The sequence below is a fragment of the Idiotropiscis lumnitzeri genome, chromosome 6, assembly GCF_059441095.1.
Source record: "Idiotropiscis lumnitzeri isolate Australia: NSW breed Sydney's pygmy pipehorse chromosome 6, RoL_Ilum_1.0, whole genome shotgun sequence".
Taxonomy (NCBI): Eukaryota; Metazoa; Chordata; class Actinopteri; order Syngnathiformes; family Syngnathidae; genus Idiotropiscis; species Idiotropiscis lumnitzeri.
Genome location: NC_142396.1, coordinates 13,171,078 through 13,190,137, shown reverse-complemented (window position 1 = coordinate 13,190,137; position 19,060 = coordinate 13,171,078). Strand labels below are relative to the sequence as shown.

General features: G+C 41.0%; 2 protein-coding genes across 3 annotated transcripts; one reads left to right on the top strand and one right to left on the bottom strand.

Moving 5' to 3' along the window:
* Positions 1–59: 59 nt before the first annotated feature.
* On the top strand, positions 60–4,333 carry bida (BH3 interacting domain death agonist). The gene is made up of 4 exons (XM_088298536.1): positions 60–287; positions 597–861; positions 2,961–3,094; positions 3,841–4,333. Exons 2-4 carry the CDS (start codon positions 615–617, stop codon positions 4,036–4,038), a joined length of 579 nt encoding a protein of 192 aa, XP_088154662.1. The 5' UTR covers positions 60–287; positions 597–614; the 3' UTR covers positions 4,039–4,333.
* bcl2l13 (BCL2 like 13) lies at positions 4,332–18,890 on the bottom strand. 2 transcript variants are annotated; one of them, XM_088298533.1, is made up of 7 exons: positions 18,744–18,890; positions 17,996–18,199; positions 13,142–13,222; positions 12,824–12,980; positions 12,384–12,456; positions 11,893–12,021; positions 4,332–6,139 (listed from the first exon to the last, which is right to left on the bottom strand). In XM_088298533.1, exons 2-7 carry the CDS (start codon positions 18,135–18,137, stop codon positions 5,144–5,146), a joined length of 1,578 nt encoding a protein of 525 aa, XP_088154659.1. In that variant the 5' UTR covers positions 18,138–18,199; positions 18,744–18,890; the 3' UTR covers positions 4,332–5,143. The 2 variants fall into 2 exon arrangements, with proteins under 2 accessions (XP_088154659.1, XP_088154660.1); XM_088298534.1 differs by having other exon boundaries at positions 18,740–18,854.
* Between the last annotated feature and the right edge of the window lie 170 nt (positions 18,891–19,060).

Sequence of the window (19,060 nt, the reverse complement as noted above, 5' to 3'; positions counted from 1 at the left end):
AAACCAACCGTGACTTTGTCTATTTTTTATTTATTTGGCGCAACTTCTCTATTGAGTGCAGTGTGCGTCAGAGCGTGTGCGTGCAGGTGTGAATGTGCTTGGGCTTTAAAACGAAAGCATTTTACGCCGTGCGATGACAATTTGAATATGCAGCAGCAAGTGGGACGTAATCTAAGACCCACCCACCACTAATTTAATATGCGCAAATCAGAATATGTAGCCCAGATGAAGCTGCTGTGGTGCGTCAAATAACCAACGACGTTTTTCAACTTCACAGGCGCGCAATTGTAAGTAAACAGTGGTTATCTTGCCGTTCTGATAAATTGATTTCAAAAGTTTGATTCAGCAACGGCTAACCAGTTAGCTTTCAACCAACTCAGACCTGTCTGTGTGTTAGCGATCTGTTAAAGCTAACCTGACTAGCTTGTTGTGGCATTAGCGCCACCGTAGCTTCTCTTATAAGGAAAGCCAATGATTAAAACTAACTTAGTGTACTTGTTGCCAATTTTTTGGGTAAATGTTTTAGTACTCCGCCACAGTGAAAGGTGTGTTTGACGAACTTTAACGGGCCCGTAAATCCGTCTCTCTTCACTAAGGACGTTTACAGCAAAGTGATGGATGATTTGACGAAGTTGGCCAGCAAGCAAAATGCCACTTTGGTGCTATTGAGCTTCCTCCAGGCGGATTGCAGTAACGTGCAATACAACAAGGCTGTTTGCGCTTTGGGCAAAGAGATCACAGAAACTTGGAGGAGCTGTTGCGAAGAAGATGACGGAAAAATCGAATGTGACGGCAACCTGCCCAGCACCATCGTGGTTTCCGTTGCCGACCTAGAGCCGTTAGTGGATCTTTACTGGCCTGGTGGGTACACGCGCAGTTGACACACGGACAGTATTCACTTTCTCTACTCAAGAAGAAGTGTACTATACTTGTTCTAAAAAGAAAGAAATGCAGGTAAACGCATTGATTCAGTGAATTCATTATGAGTCGTGTCCGACAAGTTCCAGGACTGATCTCTCAAAAGCAGTGGTGGGCGGTCAAAGCCTTCAAGAAATCATGATCATATTTATGATATATATATATATATATATATATATAACTGTAAGTTAACATAAAAATGTAGTTAACAAATCAAGCGATTGGTAATGTAAGCCGCCAGTGGTTTCACTTCTCCCTCAGCAAGTAAACGGCAGTTTACCCCTTCATATATACATCCGTGATTAGAGCCTACATTTTAAATGTCAGGATCTGGTTAATTTAATTGTGGCAGTCAAAACTTTTTTTCTTTCCTTGACATCAGTCTTAGAACTTTTTGACACACCTTGTTAAAGCTGCAGTGTTGGGGTGCGTGGGCCATCCAATCGGAGAATGAAATAACTTTTCAAAGTTCTGGAATAAGTGCAACTATGGTTTATTTATAGATATATATTTTTTCGTGATATTTAGTATTTATATGCATGGAAACATTCTAATAAAGAAAATTGATTAGCAAGTCAGTTGAACAAAAGTATTGACCAAAATCAATAATATCAATTAAGGAAAGAAATGAAATATTATTCAGTCATCTGCAACTGTGTGTTGAATTTTGTCGTCGCTCCAAGTTGTTCTTTTGCTTTCTTATTGGTTTATACTGACGAATTAGAGCACCTTCAGTTTTTACTGCATTTTATATTAACTTTGTCAGCCAAATATAAGTATCGTAAAATGGTGCTGACTGCTGTGTTAAGAGGTACCACACTTCTTAATTAATAATTCTGCTGTACTTTGGGCATTGTGGTATATCCTGAAAATATCAAGATTTTTCTATGTATAAAATACACTACGGTATGTAATAAATATCTGTTTAAAATAGTATCTACACCACTCTATATGCAGTGAAAACACTACTATGTATGTATTGAAATATTGTGGTATTATTTAAAGGATATACCACACAGCCCAAATAACAAATTAATAAAAGCATACCTCTAACAATGAGGTAACGTTACAGGATTGACTGAATAACTTGGCTTCAAATATTGAAAAATATTTTTTTCGAGCTGGGGTATAAATGGCGTAAAAAGTAGTTTGGTGACATGATGAGGTATCATTTGGGGTAAAGCACTTGATACATTTTGCTGATTGATCTTAAAATCTAGTAATGTGTTCTACACTTCACCTGTATGTGGGTGTATTTTATTTTTTGTCAGATTAACTAATTTATTACTGTTACTGTTACTATTTTAGCTGGTGGTTTTTAGTTTAGGTTGGCACAAGACAAAACACATTCGCCACAAACAAGTTTGTTATACTAGGCCATAGAGGGAGAATGGTTGCTTCTCTAAATCTGCCGTGTCCTCTGTTACTGCTCCCTCGTTCCCCCCATGCTGTGACTGCCCTTGTATATCGCACGTACGCGCGCATACTCACTCCACCAGATCAAAATGAACATCTCAACCGCAGTTGACCTTCCTTTTTTTCTTTTCTTTTTTTTTTTTTTTACATTGTGTTGTCATTCACCAACAATGGAATACAAATGACTAAATTGGAAGTACAGACATTTTCAGATGTAGAGAGTAAAAGTAAAAATTCACCTACAAGGTAAATACTCAACTAAAGTACTACCTGAAAAGAATTCTCCAGGAAAAAAAAGTATTTGTACTTAATTTCTTCCCAGTGCCACTGAGTACACAACTTTTTTTCAGCATTTATTATCCCCGATATTATTCTTCCAGACCGAGAAAAACCTAAAATATACCACGTTGAATTGCATGTGGTGGCGTACACCCTTGACTGATCACCAGTCAGTCGCACTCCACGTATAGATAAAATACCATAATATATTTTTGGGTTGGACGTGAACTGCTACTCTACCATGTTGTCCTGGCTTTTATTTTATTTTATTAAATTGAAACACCAGACGGCCTTTGGTACTTTCTAAACCATTCATAACACAAAGCCATATTTGTGGGTCCCTGTAGGTGGTGAAGGCGAAGCGAGAGACTTGCAAGAGGTTGCGGCTCGACTGAGACAAATTGCCGCCCAACTTGAGCAGAATGTTGTGGACCAGGCTGCCCGAAACCTGCGCAGGAATGTCATGTCCTCACCTAGTGAAGTGAGTTTGTTGTCAAGACATTCACCTTTCAGCCACAACACTCGCTACACTACACAATCCACAGAGGTCCAACACAAGAGATGTATCGTACATTCAACTTCTGCATATCGTCTACTGTGCATTGTGGTGGCATCGGTCAGCGAACTTGCATGTATTAAAACTAAAACACAGTTTTTATACTTGTGACTGATAATGGCTGATTGACATTGAAACAGAAAAAGCAGAAGTGCTAAGTCGCGACCAAGCACCGCGTGTTGCGTTTTGAACTCGTAAATCTCACCGTCCAAAGTACAACGTGACATATTTGCCACCAGCCACGCACAAGCGCTCTCTTTCTCTTGCCATCACTGCTACACATCTGTTGTGTCACGAGGAAGCCAAAGAAAAGCAAAACACAAAGGTTAAGTCTCCCAAATTTGCTGTCACTCATTTTGATTTGAATTCCATATGTTTTGAGACATACTTTTTCAGAAAACCTTGGTTGAACTCTGGCAATGGCAGTTCTACTCACAGTATTTGGGAAAAATATAATTACAGCTGTTTAACAATGAAAACATTTGGGAAAGTATCTTAAAAGTGCTTATCGTGGTGTATAAACCCTGAAATGGAATTTATGAAGCTCTATTGTTGAGATAATTCCATTGTGTAAGTGTACCCAGGTGTCTACTCGGCTCCAACAAAGAAATGGATTAAGATGGTCACGGCCCAAAAAGTGTCATTTGCTGACTGACTCTTTGGTTTTGCAGCAGTGGCTTGACCACCTCAAAAATGAGGTGCAGAGGGCCATGATGCAGGGGGTAGGCTTGGAGCAGCTGCCCCAGGAGAGGGTCATCGTAGCCCTCAGCCTCACCTTGGTGAAGCAGGTGTGTGAACACACCCCACAACTGCTCAGGGATCTCTTCAACACTGCGCTGCGGTACATCAGCCCTCCAAGAGGAAGGTGACTTGAAGCCAGAGGGATGAGAGGGAGTAACTGTGAAATGTTTGCAGGGAAAAAAAGGGAGTGCTCAGGCAATTTTCAAAAACGAGTGTTAATGTATATCGTTTTTGAACATTAGTCTCATTTTGAAAACAGGAATGCAAAGTTTATGTGTAGTTTGTCGCATGCCTTTTGTGAGTTATGTTCATATTCATGTAGAAGAAAAAAAAGATTGTATTGTGTGCATTCAATTACCTCTGCTTTGTAAAAATGTTGAAATAAATGGCGTTGATTTCTATGGAATCATACCATCACAAAAACATTTGTCACTTTCTTTATTCTCAGTTAGTGTGCTGTAGGAAATTCAAGGTACAAAGTTCAGTGGGAGCTTTTTGGACATTCTCTTGCTTTTTATGTTCAACATTTCCACTTTGATTGCAAACTTGAGTTTCTAATTACATCTGGACCACCCGAAGCTCACCCAAGAAGGAAGCTTTCTGCAGTTGACATCACAGTGATACCATTATTCCAATTAAATACTCATTAAAAATGGACAAGACACCAGAGAAAAATGACTGCATTTGTGTAAACAGCACATTGATGTGGATTTTCATGTGGTAATTTTGTTTACACTGTCGCAAATGCGTCTGCTAAACTGCTAAACTTTCATCCATTTATTTATATAAAAAAAAATACTTTATTTTCTTGTGTACTGCAGCTTTCATAATGGCCAAAGTAAGTAATGAATGAAGACTCTTACGAGTATGACTTGAAGCATCCTTACTAATTTGACAATAGTACATAGGAGTGTCAGCAGAGGTACAATCTATTCGGACAATTGAAACATCGGAGATAGAATCACATGGCACACAAATTGCTGAAAAAGAAAAAAAAATAACAGAAACCGAAACCATGACCTTTTGGTTTGAACCTCAGGGGAGTTGAGTACACATTTCACTTTTCTGTGTTTACACCTGCTGAGTGGGTCGGAGGCATTGTTCTCAAATGGACGATGGGTTTTAAATGTGGCCTTGGATGACAAATGCATCTTCAGTGTACTAAATCATTTGATTTTTTTTCTATATCTTTTCATGTGTGATCTAATCCCCTGAGAAGGAAACATGTCTATTCTACTTCCTCCTATAGCTTATGACACCATACGCCATCACAGCAGTGAGGAGCACCAGGGCAGCTCCCCCGTAGAGCAGAACTTGGAGCTCTGACGCTGGATCTGACAGCACCGTGGGCTCCTCTGTGACGGCCTGCACGGGGGTCTCTGGGACTGGGATTGTAGCTGGTGGTACATCGAGCTCGATCAGGGCGTCTGCTTCATGCTGTGGAGGCACAGTTACAGGCTCCAATTGTGGTTCAGACGATGCTTCAGGCTCTGCGGTCTGGGCTTGCTTAGCCGGAGATGGGGGCGCAGCCTCAGCAGGCACAGGAGCAGCAGCCCTTTCTGGTTCAGGCGGTGGTTCTACTACAGGAACAGGTAAGGGTGCCACGGGTTGCGGTTCAGTTGGTGGGGGAGCAGTGGCTTCTGTGGCTGGAGGAAGAAGCTCTGGTTCTAAAGAAATAAGGGAAGGTTCTGTCGACAAGCTTAAAGGTGTTTCGATTACAACAGGCTCCTCCAGTGAAATTAGGGAGGCGGGTTCCTCCAGGGCCACGGGAACAACTGGAATCTGGCTCATACTTTCCTCCCTGAGCTGGGCAAGCTCACTCTCTGTACCTAAAACACTCATCATGCTCTCCTCGATCGCACCGCTTTCACCGCCTTCCTCCAGCAGCTCGGCTTCCTCGCGCTCCACGTGGACAATGTCTGAGTTGGAAGAGTTGTTTTCGCTGCGCTCCTCAGCCAGGGCTACGCCCTCGTTGCTGTCCAGGCTCTTGATATCTTCGGGATCCATCCCGCACACCTGTGCCCACGACTCGTGGCCGGCCAGTGACACGGGTAAGCTCTCCGTCTGCCAGGAGCTGTGCTCGCTGCCGTTGTCTGCCGTGCACAGCAGGGATAACGGCGGGCTCAGCTGGTCGGGTGCCTGCTCCCCCGACAGGATGTAGATGTCGTTGCTGTCTTCGGCGATGGCTACGCCTCGCTCGTCTTCTGAACCAAGACCGAATATTTCACCCTGTGGAGGACACGTGTCATGAGTGCATGTGGTGGAAACAAGGGAATTAGAATGGCATCAAGACTTTTTACTCCAGACCAATTCTACTTGGGATAAGCATCAAACTGTACAGTACATTTTTCGAAATGCTTTTTTTCTTTACGTTTCAAAAAGGGGCAAAGAATTAGTGATCCATACCACGAGCAAAAGGTGGACTAAAGTACACTCTGGACTGGTCGCCGGTCATTCGCAGGGCACATATATAGACAACCTTTCACACTAATACTAACTCGGTAACATCATCACAGAGTGGGAATTGAACCCACACTGCCTGCTTGGAAGTCAGCCAAGTGAACGATATCACTGAGTCTCACCAGGAAAATTATTTACAAGTGCAGCTCTCAAAAAGTAAAATAAACAGCGAAAAAAAATATACATACAATACTAATACAATTATTTTGTGTCACTGGATGTTTTATGTATCCTAGTACATCTGGCAATCACAACATCACTGTATATTTTGAGAGTGTGTTATTTATTTAACAGTTTCACATATGGATGTGGTTTTAATATGTGATAAGCCAAAAGTGCTGTCATTCACCTATAGCACTGAGCTTCAGTCCGCTTTGTGCGCCACCTAGTGGAATCAAGTGACTGGCCACCATAAGAATGAAAGTCTGCCCTTGTGTTATGTAACCAAACATATCATATGATCATGCGGAGCAACTGAATGACTCTCGTTCGCCTGCCTAAGCCAGAAGCAGTGAAGTCAATGTCATCAAGCAAGGTCTGTCGCACTGATCCCACATTTGATCCCAAGAAATTAAAAAAGGTCACATTTGCCCTAATGCTTATAATACAGACCAGCCACAAAGTTACAAAATGTAAATCGACCTCAGCTTTGACCATATGCAAAATATCCAGTGCAGATGACGAGATTGGTATTTTAATAACAGCTTGCAAAAACAGAAATAACTCAAGAGCTCATCAGGTGTTTGTACAGAAAGACAAGCAGAAACGCTGATGCTATGCAGCCACTTGCTTTCTGCCAAGTCATTTATTTGTACGACATGCCCCCGATCTGCTGGGAACATATTAATTTCGAAGCGGCACGAAGGACATTTTGAAGGAATGTTCACAGCAAACAGGCAAGTCAGTAGCAAATGTGGATTAGTAATGGCAGACTAAATATTATTAATAAATGGCTTGATCAATTTCCTTTTATTTTATTTTTTTTCACAATGACACAATGTTGTTGAATGTGGCAGCTGCACCATTCTGGAACGAGATTAAACCTAATAGCCACAACCGTTATCCAACATTGGCTTTCTCTATAAGCTGATTTGCATGAGAGAGTGCTTACAAAAAAACCTGCAGCATCAGGACACAAACTTGCCATCATCCGGACTGCAGGGGACAGTGCTGTCATGTGGTGTTAAGTCCACAGGAGTTTGCTGGTCACGGAGTGCAACAGAAAAGAAAATCCATACTGCCGTTCACATTGCTTTCTGCTTTGTTCAGGTTAAAAAAATGCACCAAGGGAGAGTGAGGGTAAATGAAAATGACGAAACGAACACACGAAATTTGCCCCGGAATGGCTACATTCCATTTATAGTTTTTTCGAAGGGAAAATTTGGTTCTAAATGGGAGTTGAAAGTTGACCATCATGTCAACCTCCGAAGTTCCACTGCAATTTATTAAATGCTAGATAGATAAAGCTGTATTGTATTGTATTAAACCTTGATTCAGTATGACACCTTTAACTCATTGAGAAATGGTTAAAGACTGGTTATAACTTAAACTTAAAGTTATAATGAACAAATTGACTCGAATACAATGGTGCTAATGCTTGACTCACCATTTATGCAATCATGAATACCAACTAGACGAGAAACACAACAAACAATCAACCTCACTAAATCCATTTCTATGAACATCATTCGGGCTAGTCATCGGCCTGTCCCACCATTCTCCACCCACGCCTGAAGACACTGTTAATCCGTACAATAAAAACAACACATACCTGCCTACCTAGAGCTCTCCATCTCATTAGGTTACACAATCTAGTGTGTTGCAAATAAACTTCACAGCATCTGGAAGACATTTGTGACGGACGTGAGCGATGGAAAGTCCCACAAAACGGCGAACATAGGGCAACATGACGGTCACAAGTTTGTGTGAGACTGACAATGACAAGTACAGAAATTTACAGGATAGTGCTATATTGGTGTAACTATCCTGAAACCGGATACAGGATGCTGTTACTACTGCAAATCAACACAAGCCTCAAAAGGTAAAATCATGAAAGGGCAGTCACAGAACGTAGGTAACACCATGACATGGAATTTGAAAGGCACCTTTATGCCATCAGGAAAGGTCAGCTGAAGCAAAAAGTCACACAGTGGCTGACATGAGATTAAACCTGCTCAGTGGAGGAACATTTCTCTGTAAATTACTTACATTAGCCCACCATAAAATTAAATCAATCCTGATTTTAGAACTCACATTATCTCAAGTTTCATTCCAAAGCCCACTGACAAGAAAATACATTTACATATTGTATCTTATCACATAAATGTAATAATTATTTTTTTTAAAATGCATTAGTCATTTAGGTGTTTATTTCTTATCACCTTTTTCATACATCATAACTAATCAAAGGTAACGTAAGAGAGACTCATAAATAACGTGGAACATTCAAAATTGAATGCCCCTGTATGCAAACAATTTGAAGTTTAACTCAATGTTTCTGGCGAGACATATCTGATGTTCCAAAATGTGGCAATACAACTTGGGATTTTAAAGGACTACATTTGCTTTTTGTGAAGTGTTTGTGATGACGCCAACATTGTGTACCAATTATGGCAAAGAATAAAAGGTTGATGAAAACTGGAATTACAATTTAGCAACAAAACGGGTACACGTGTTTTTGACCCGGTTGCTCAGTCCCTACAATATGAACATGATTCATAAAAGGAAAGAGGAAGTATACAAAGTCAGCTGTGTCTTTCACACACGCCTCCCAACCCAAATTACAAGTTGAACAGCCTTGAAATTGACCGTAGACTGAAATACATAGAGGAGAAACGCGTTACAAGTGGGCCAATCCAATCCCTTGTGATGATGTTTCGACTGGATTGGGAGAGCTATTTTTGTAAAGCAGCCAGTCAGGCACTCTGCTCTATTCCAGATTCGTGTCGAAGTCGAGGTATGGTGATGCACATATTTCACACATGAGCTGGCGAGATGACGCTTACATAACATAGGGAGAGTACAGTCGCGCTGTGCGGGACGCGGTGGAACGTGCCGTGACAGGGGCCGAGCCAAACCCATTTCAGATTTTTGTCCCGGCAACACTTGGTTCGAAACGGCAGTTTGGCAAAATGTCAGAGTCATTGCATTACACTCACGGAAACTGTCACGTGAAATGGCTGATGTGCAGCTTTTACTGCAAGCTTCGAGACTAACAGAACAGATAGCAAACAAAGTACTAGCTGGATGAGCTTGAAGGTCACTGCTCGCTGCATAGACATTTTGTACCAATATGAGAACTCACTACCTCTTGCTAGGCCATTTTCCTGCAACCCCCTCCAACCACCCATACATGTCCTCCCCCTCTTGCGTGCCACTGGCTGTGTTCTGTTTATTGGGGGTTAGTGGTTTTGTTCTGGCCAAATGAAGTGTACGCCACATCCAGGTCATAATAATCTGCATTGTCCTCTGAAATGAGTAGCAAACGATTCCATACTGACCATCAGATCGCCTGCACTTCCAACAAAGAGTAGAAGGGCTGATTTGCTCGTCGTTTGATATACAATAAAAAGGTAAGAAAATACATTTTGACCTACAGCATATTTTTTTTTATTGAATTCAACGATTGCATTCCTCGGTACATTTTTGGCTAACTAGGATAATTTCTTTAATATTTCTTACCCACTGGAAATTATACAAAATAAAATTGTGTAGTTCCAAAGTGGTAAATGTGATGATTATGATTATAATTCTTATTATTAAGTGTACAATTTTGGTGTATACATTTTTAAAAAGTCCATTATGGCCCAAATCTTTCTGGATTTAACTGTACAATCTCTATATTTAAAAGTGTCAACAGAATAGCGACAAAAGCAGAAAATATCATCAAAGGTCCAAATCTTTAAAATAGATGCTCCGACAGTAGCTAGAATAGAATAACGCATAAAGAAAGCACAGCCTACCTGCCTGCAAAGTCTGCAAACTCCCTGCTTTTCACTCAGCTGGACAAACAAGCTCAATATACAGTAGAACAGGGAGGAGTGGAGAAAAAGACATGCAGATTTCACGTTACTCTTGCTGCCACCAAGCTACCGTACTTTCCCTCCCTTCCAATCATCAAGCCTGTACACATGCGGCCGCCTCCTTTCTCTTCACCCCTCCATTGCTGATCCTGCCCCTGCACATCATCTGTTCATCCCCTGTGACATAACGCTGGGCAAGAATGTAGCCTTGTTCAGAATGAGCACACCGTGTTCTTATTTCAATGCGTTCAAACAAAAATAATAAAAACAAACAATGAATTAAAGCCAGGGTTAATATGTCACTTCTCATCATTCTGCAAATAAACTACAGAAGTGACGAAATTGTGCATCAACCTCACAAAATATTACAATGAAATCATTCATATCTTTGGTAATTGTAGGATGCCCAAGAAAACCCCTTTTTTTTCTTGGCTTATTTGTGGTTGGAATCATGTAACAGTTTAATTCGAGAGAAACATTAAATCTCAAGACATAGCAAGAACATGTAGAACGTTGGAAACTATTGCACGGGTAAGCATTTTCACATATTCTCCTCAGAGGGAAAATCCATCAGAACATTAACTCAAATTTAGTCAAAAGCACTTTTACATGATTGGAGGTCATTAACATATTTTTGCTCTATAGCTACAGCATGTACTTAGTATACTTAATGGAGTGCTCATTTAAATGTCAACATCTTATTAAGCAGTGCATTTTGAAAACTGTGGAACTGAATCTGTGAAAGTGGCTCACTGGCGCCCCCCTCTGTTCATTTAAAGTATGTTACAAATATAGTACAGTGCCTACATTCAAAACTACATGCCCTTAAACCATTGTAGTAATCTTTCCATTTTTCACTTGGATCATCGGTGAGATGAAGCCTATCCCAAAGTCACATCATTTATTTAAAGAATTGATAAATGACTTTCCTCACCCCCTTTTAATCACTAATTATAACAATGATCCTTATACATCCCAGGCGTTGGGCCGAAAGCATTTATGTTCAGATTTGGTCAATTTCATGTTTTCCACGGATTGATTACATACCATTAGTCAGTCCCCGAGTGGGTATGTTTTTTTTTTTCTTAAACACAAATTAGTGACTGATTTCAAGTTGTGAAAATGGCTCGCTCTCTTTGAGCATGCAATGCTAATGCAATGAGGCCTCAACAAATAAAGATAAAGATGTCCTTTAATAGTCCCACAATGTGGAAATTTGCAAGTGCAAATGTGCATTTTTTTAAATGGATGGTTTGGGAGTTGTAAGCTTTCCGCCTGATGCCAGCAATATGGAACCTACCTGTGTGTTGCTTTAATTCTAATGAATTATAACTTTTTTTTTTTTTGAGTGGGACATAACAGCAATGTAGTGACACATTTTGTTTTTTTATAGCTGTATAAATTCTGTAAGAATATTTACCTATGTCTATTACTCTTCTGAATAATATATACAGTAATCTGAAGCACAGAGTGCACAAAGTAGAAATGCATAGAACTCACATATCCCCCTTGCTGGCTGATGTATTCTCCCTGAGACTCCTCCAGGAAGCGCACACCAAGATGAAGCAGGGTTGCCAAAGCGCGATCTTCACTTTGTAAAGCCTTAAGCAGCACCAAAGGCACAAGCACCTGGGATACAAAGAGGAAGTAGTAAATCAGCAACAAGGATGGGGAAGTAGGAACGAAGCAGGAGAGAGGATGTTCAAAAATAAGTAAAGGAGCAACAGAGGAAGTTCAATGAGGAAAAGGGTTTACAAATATTGGAGGGAGGGTGGAGAAAGTAGTAAGGGAGAGCAGTGCATTAGAGAGAAAAGGGAAATAATAAATGTAAAGATGGATAAAAGCAGTAAAGGGATAAAAAAATAAAATACAATAAAAAAAAGAAAATAAATACATTGAAACTAAATTAGCAAGAATTAGTGCAAAACCCAAAATGCCAAAATACCTCTTCAATTTAAAAAAAAGAAGAAAAAAAACGCGAAAGAGATCACCTTGTTCCACCCTCCATGTGTATGCGTTAATAGGTCCAGCGTTGCATCTCGGAATGTCTCAAACTCCAGCGGCCTAAAACACAGACACGAGGTCATGAAATACTTCAACTGTCATATCTAGTGAGCAGATGTATTTCATTTCTTCTAATGCCAGTTTTAGACACACATTTGGTAAACGATTCATTCGTAGAGCATTAAGAAGATGGTTGATCAAATGCACATCTGGCCTGCAGAAGCAGAGTCGCAAACTAGAAGAACAATTATGCATCAGCTACGGTAAGCCTTTTATCGTTTCTCAATTCTCAATTTTCCCCAAAGTCAAATGCCCATTCGGAGCTACAACTCCTGATTTTTCACTTTCAAAAGAAATGAAATGCAGCCATTCTTGTCCCACAAATGTGTAACAGTCTTGTAACATGATGACGGAGTAACAAACGTACCCTGCGAGAAGCCTGTGTACAGCCCCTCTCAGGTTGGCGTCCAGCTCTCGAACCACCCGCTCTCCCAGATCAGCGAGACAGTCTTCAATTGATGTCGTTGGGTTGACTGGCCTGAACACCAAAGACGTGCGACGGTCGAAACCTGTGCTGGAGAAGGCTTGGAAAACAAAAAGAAAGCTAGCTCAGGCAGGTGTGGGAACATGTCAAGAATGTAGCAGCAAAAAGAGAGCGGGAAATCAACCTTAGCTTCAATAAAGTGCTTGTCAGGGCAACAACTGGTTGACTGTCTACTTGTGTGTCAGTCAGTGAGCTACTTACAGGCATTCATTTCATCTTCAAGTCGCCTTAGCTCTTCTTCAAACTGTTCTTTTACAATGCTGCGCTCGCTCTCTGAATGTCCTGAAATTGAAACACGCAAAATATTGTTAACCTAATAGCAGTCATTTTTAACCTTCTGTCACATTGTCAAGAATAAAATAGTGACGTGCTCGACACTGGAAATGGTGTTTTTCTTCATAGATTCTCACTTCTTCCTGTCTCCAGTTACTTCCCACATACAAAGAACATGCATGCTAGCCCTCTGAATTGTCAGTAGGTGTGAATGTGAATGGTAGTTGGTTGAATGTACGCTGTGATTGGCTGGCAACCAGTCCACGGTGTGCCCTGCCTCTCACCCTAAATCGGCTGGGATTGGCTACAGCACACCCGCCACCCTAATAAGCATAAGCGGTACAAAAGATGGATCCGCCTGGAACTCATAGAAAAACAATCCTGCTTGTGGAAAAAAAAGATGCTGCTGCATTGTGCTTAACTTTTAATTTCCTGTGAGACGGTCCTGCCCGCTAATGATTTCCAGCATGCAGCGTTATGAAGATGAAGAAGAGGCTATTAGTAGTCCACCACAGCAGGAAATGCTTTTTCTTCGCGTGATAGTTCATGTGCCTCGTGAGTATGGTTCATGTATAAATATAATCAAATGGTATGTATTATTTCGCGGGAGGAGCGGCACGGTCCTCGACTGGGTAGCCTCGTAGCTCTGAGATGCAGGGTTCGATTCCGGCTCTCGTCTTCCTGAGTAGAGCTTGGATGTTCTCCCCGTGCCTGCAGGGATTTCCTCCAGGTGCTTCGGTTTCCTCCCACATTCCAAAAACATGCATGTTAGGTTGACTGGAAACCCTGAATTGCCCCTGAGTGTGTTTGTGAGCTCTGCGATTGGCTGGCAACCAGTTCAGGGTGTACTCCGCCTACTGCCCGAGGATAGCTGGGAAAGGATCCAGCATGCCCGTGCCCTTCGTGAAGCGGCTCAGAAAATAGATGGATGAATGGACATTACATGAGACGGGTCATAAACGACCATCTTCATAAACCACTTCACTTAATGTACTTTAAAGTTTTTACATTACATATACATTAAAAGTTGAGATATAAAGTCACAGGTTGAAGCTAATGGAGGTTCACTGAATGAGAAGAATGCAAAAAATGAATATCATTGGTTTTGATGATTGTTTTAAGAGGACACTTTAATAGAAAAAACTCTCTTTAGTGTTATATAAGGCTACGGTGACCACGTAGTGTTAAACTTGTAAGGTTAAAGATTCTCAAATAGGCAAGCTTGACTCAGGAACAGATTATTTCTGTTTCCATTATCCATCCATCTTCTGTACCGCTTCTCCTCACAAGGGTCACGGGGGGTGCTGGAGCCTATCCCAGCTTTCTTCGGGCAGTAGGCGTGGGACACCCTGAACTGGTTGCCAGCCAATTGCAGGGCACACCGAGACAAACAACAGCGCTCACACTCATACCTAGGGGCAATTTAGAGTGTTCAATCGGCCTGCTATGCATGTTTTGGGAATGTGGGAGGAAACCGGAGTACCCGGAGGAAACCCACGCAAGCACGGGGAGAACATGCTAACTCCACACAGGATGGCCGGAGCTGGATCGAACCCACGCCCGATGCTGTCTCTCACTGTGAGGCCATCGTGCTAACCAGTCGGCCACCGTGCAGCCCTGTTTCCATTATTTCTTAAGTTAACATTTTCTAAATCCAAACAAACTGCATTGTGGAATTATTTGTGTGCAGAAGTCTGTGTACAGCAGCACAACTTTCATCACAGTGGAATTCAAGTGTAGACATCCAAAATGCTGCAGCCACTGCTTTTCAGCCTTTTGTTTCACAACATTCAGAAATTCTCTCAAAAAAATTCTCTATTGAGCTTAAAATAATAAAATGATAAAAGTGCCCTCATATCACAGACACACAAGGCACACATCCAGAGCTCACGCCCTCAGTTGAATATTTATAAGATTCAGTCTACACAGCCGAGGGCATGATGAATCACGCAAGGTACACACAATAACTGACTCAACATCTACAATCTTTCATTTTCACAATGCAGAAATTCGGTAGAAAAAGTCAAGTATGCGTTTAATAAAGAAAATAATTCATCTGCCCATGTGGCAATGAAAGATTGTTGGTGACAGCAACTTTATACTGAGGAAACACAGCCAGAGGACATTTTTGGACTGTTGCCCTTCAGTCCCGCTGTAGCTTGGACGTGAATACCCAGAGAATCGCTGTTGTTTTGTGCTGTTGGCTCGGTGCTGTTTCAGCATTCAATCATGCATCTACAAGGCCAGCTATTCTGCTTGGCTCCATTAATGTGTGAGTGATCCTACGGTGATTACACATGACAAGCTGTCAGAAATTGGAGCAGGTCATGCGGAAAGCAGGGATCAGACGCTCATCTCCCCGGCCACGCCCACACCAAGCGCACTCACGGCAACCGTGGGGACAGGAAATACAGAAAATTCTTTCTTTTTTTTCGTTACTTGCACATTGTTTGCTTTCTTTTCAATTACTTTTGGATTACTTTCAAACATTGCTTCTCACCATTTATAGTAATTGATGTAATTTAGGAGTGAAATGTAATTTTATTGATCACAATCAAGCACATATTTTCTTGTTAATGGGCTTTTGAGTCAAGTTTACCGTAATACATTCAGTTTAGAGTCCCACGGATTGTTGTTTTGGCAATTTTGTTGTTTAAAATGAGATTAAAACTTTACAGTATAGTAAAAACTCGGGCTCAGCCGTCCTGTTGATGTGAGCTATGGCTCCATTGTTTGCACTATTTGCAGCCCCTGCACGCTCTGCATGCCCAGAAGGCCACTATGTATAGCAGCTACATTCCGCCAAAATGCATAGCGGACTGTAACACTCAGCCGGAGTGCGCAACAAGGGTACAAATGGGGCGGGGCGACCGAGCACTTCTGAGAATTGGGACACCCTACTAGTGAGGGGGATGACAATTTTTTTTTTTTGTGAACTGAATCATTAGAATCAGTTCATCAAAACGAATCATTCAAAAGACTGATTCAGCAAATCGTTTGCGCGCCAAACACCCTCCTCCGGGCACGGACGGATTGAGTAAAAAAATAAAAACATTTGTGCTCATCCTGATGTTGTAATAGCATAATTGTAATTTGTGCGTTTGTATTATGGTTATTATTTCTATCAAAAACCTTGCAGCTATAATGTACGAACGAGAACGGTAAGTGCAGCACGTTCTTTCACCGAATTGTTTGTGAACGGGTAATGAAATCACATTCTCTCACCAAATCGTTCGTGTACGGGAAATGACAGAACATTCACTCACTGAATCGTTCGCGAATGGGAAGTATGTTCAGTAAAATCCCTCCTCCATCTGACGCTGGCTGCTGATTGGTCATTCACGGTGATTGACACGGAAAGCGCTTTGTTACAGCTCCAGCTGTTGTGAAATACGCCATATAAAGAAAGTTGTATTGTATTGTATGTGTGTGGCTGAAATCAAATAAACTGAGAAAAGAATGAATCGTTTCAGGAAGTGATCCATTCACTGAAAAGATTTGTTCTCTTTGAATGAATTGTGCAAAAACGACCCAACATTACATCCTATACGATCGTAGCCTCGACAGGACCGCAAAATTGAGGGGCACAAGAGTGCAAGTATGGGATTGGGCCCATCTTTATAGCATGCTACAGAAGGTGGCAGTAATGCACAAAAGGTATTTGCCAACTGCCAACAAAAGTAGAAAAAGAAATGTAAACAGAAGAAGCAGTAGTCATGGCAATGAATGTGGAACATATCGCTAGTTTAGAATACAGCTTCCTTACGCTACAACAAGGTTTTAAAGCACCAAAAGGCGCAATAACCTTTGGTCAAAATGAGACACAGGATTCTACGTAAATTGAGCAATTTTAAACTAAAAAGAAAATGTTTCCATCGTTAGAAGTTAAAGTTTTGTCCAAACACAACTCGTTAGCTGCCGTCAATACAGGGTGCGCTCGGAAATGACCTGACATCACACTGACAGAGTGTGTTCAAAGAGGCAGCTTGCGCCCCCCCTCCCGTTCATTTACAAACGCAGTCTACGTTTAACAGCTTCTGCTGGAACTGTTTCAATCTATACTACCAGACGCACTGGGCTGCGGCATTCCTTTTATGGGTTACTCTGAATAACTAAACGGCATATTTGAACATCGTTCTGAGTTTCTGAATGATGGGAGTGAAGTAGTGTGTGCTCAGAGTGTCTTTCCAAACCACATACAATTAGGAAAGGGGGATTTGGGTACAGAATTCTACTGCTTTTGGTCTTGCGTTTTGGATAAATACATTTTCCACAAAAATGACACTTTTTCTTTTAACTAATTTTTTTCTTTTTCGTATATCATACCGAAAAATATGGTTTGTCAAAAGGAGAAGTAACGCTATTTCTATATTTGAAGGGGTTCCTTAAAACATGTTTAATTTATTATAGTATCTGAACCCAGAAGGGGAAATTCAATATTACAAATCATTTGAAATGAATACCAATTAAAATAGTGAAATAAATCTAAAGCTGTGTGCTCTTATTTGGGAATGTTAATTATGGTTATGGTCAATGTGTTTGTTGACATTGTACTTAAGTGGTCCATTGAGCATGCAAACAGGTTGCTTCACAGCTTGAACAGTTGTGTTGCGAGTGTTGTCTGTGGGTGAAGTGTAACATGCATGTCACACACTATTTTTGTGACTTTTGGCAACACCAAATATCGCTTAAATGAAACTACAGCCAAGACTGTGTCCTCCTTACTATATACTGAGTGCAAAAACAAATATGAGTGCATGATCCTTGAATTTTGTTTCTCACCTTCGGCCGCGGTGTGCCGTCTACAAGCAGGCAGCCGTCCCAAGTAGGTGAGCACGATGTACTTGGTTTCATAATGGAAATCCTCAGGCACAGTGGCAGCAATTGGGGGAGAATGAGGAGGGGTGGAGCCTGAGGTAGCCATGGATCAGAGGTATGTCACACTCCCAGGCACATATGTTCTTACAGTAGAGCAGGACACCCCACCTGAAGATAGGAAGATACAGAGTTCTGAGTATCTGTTGTGAGAAGAAGCACCTATTCACAGAATATGAAATGTAAATCAGTATTAAAACAAATAATTGGCCATAAAACAACTGTTAATAGTACGTGTATGACACTGTGTGTTATAACAATAATAATAACTATAAATATATTATAACACTTATTGTCGTGGCACATTCACGTGCCCATGTGGCAAAGATCACTGCTGGGATTACAAACAGACATTTGTGGAGATGCGTAGGTGCCAATTATTTTTGATTAATAAAAGTACAACCAAACTATATTTTAAAATGACTGACAAGTGGATATGAATATTTTAAATGTTACCCCTAATGGCACATAACACAGGTGTCTTTAACAGTGGGGAAAGTCAATTTGTAGTTCGACGGGTCATCTTCAAACCACGACACATAAATGCAATAGTCACAAAAAACAAAAACGTTTTGCTAGCGTAACGTTAGATGTTTTCGGTTGCTATTTCTGTAACGTCAAGTCTGACTTTGATTGAAATGAAGGACACACCTACCGTCCTTGAATAAAGGCAGCCAGGTGCTGACAAACGGGAGGCCGAAGGGGAACTATGCAACACTCGTGCAGCTTAAGTCTTTTAGCACGAAAGGGAGAAGCCGACACAGTCAGCCAAGCGGCAATGCGCGTTTAGAGCGAACTCAAGTCAGCAAAAGAGGAATACAAGTAGTTCTTTTAAGGATTTCAGTCTAAAATATCACATTAAATTTGTTACGCACTATCAGAAGGTTCAAAGATGAATGAATACATTTTTAACATTTTATACTTGCTTGTTTATTATACTTACTTACTTATATATAAAATACTATAAAAACA

Bases quoted from the DNA above. Each gene is read 5' to 3' on its own strand.
- bida (XM_088298536.1), top strand. From the start codon at position 615: ATGGATGATTTGACGAAGTTGGCCAGCAAGCAAAATGCCACTTTGGTG. The intron at 862-2,960 runs GTGGGTACACGC...GGGTCCCTGTAG, and splicing joins AGTGGATCTTTACTGGCCTG to GTGGTGAAGGCGAAGCGAGA. The intron at 3,095-3,840 runs GTGAGTTTGTTG...TTGGTTTTGCAG, and splicing joins TCATGTCCTCACCTAGTGAA to CAGTGGCTTGACCACCTCAA.
- bcl2l13 (XM_088298533.1), bottom strand. From the start codon at position 18,137: ATGGCTACCTCAGGCTCCACCCCTCCTCATTCTCCCCCAATTGCTGCC. The intron at 13,223-17,995 runs GTGAGAAACAAA...TTTCAATTTCAG, and splicing joins ACGGCACACCGCGGCCGAAG to GACATTCAGAGAGCGAGCGC. The intron at 12,981-13,141 runs GTAAGTAGCTCA...TTGTTTTCCAAG, and splicing joins TGAAGATGAAATGAATGCCT to CCTTCTCCAGCACAGGTTTC.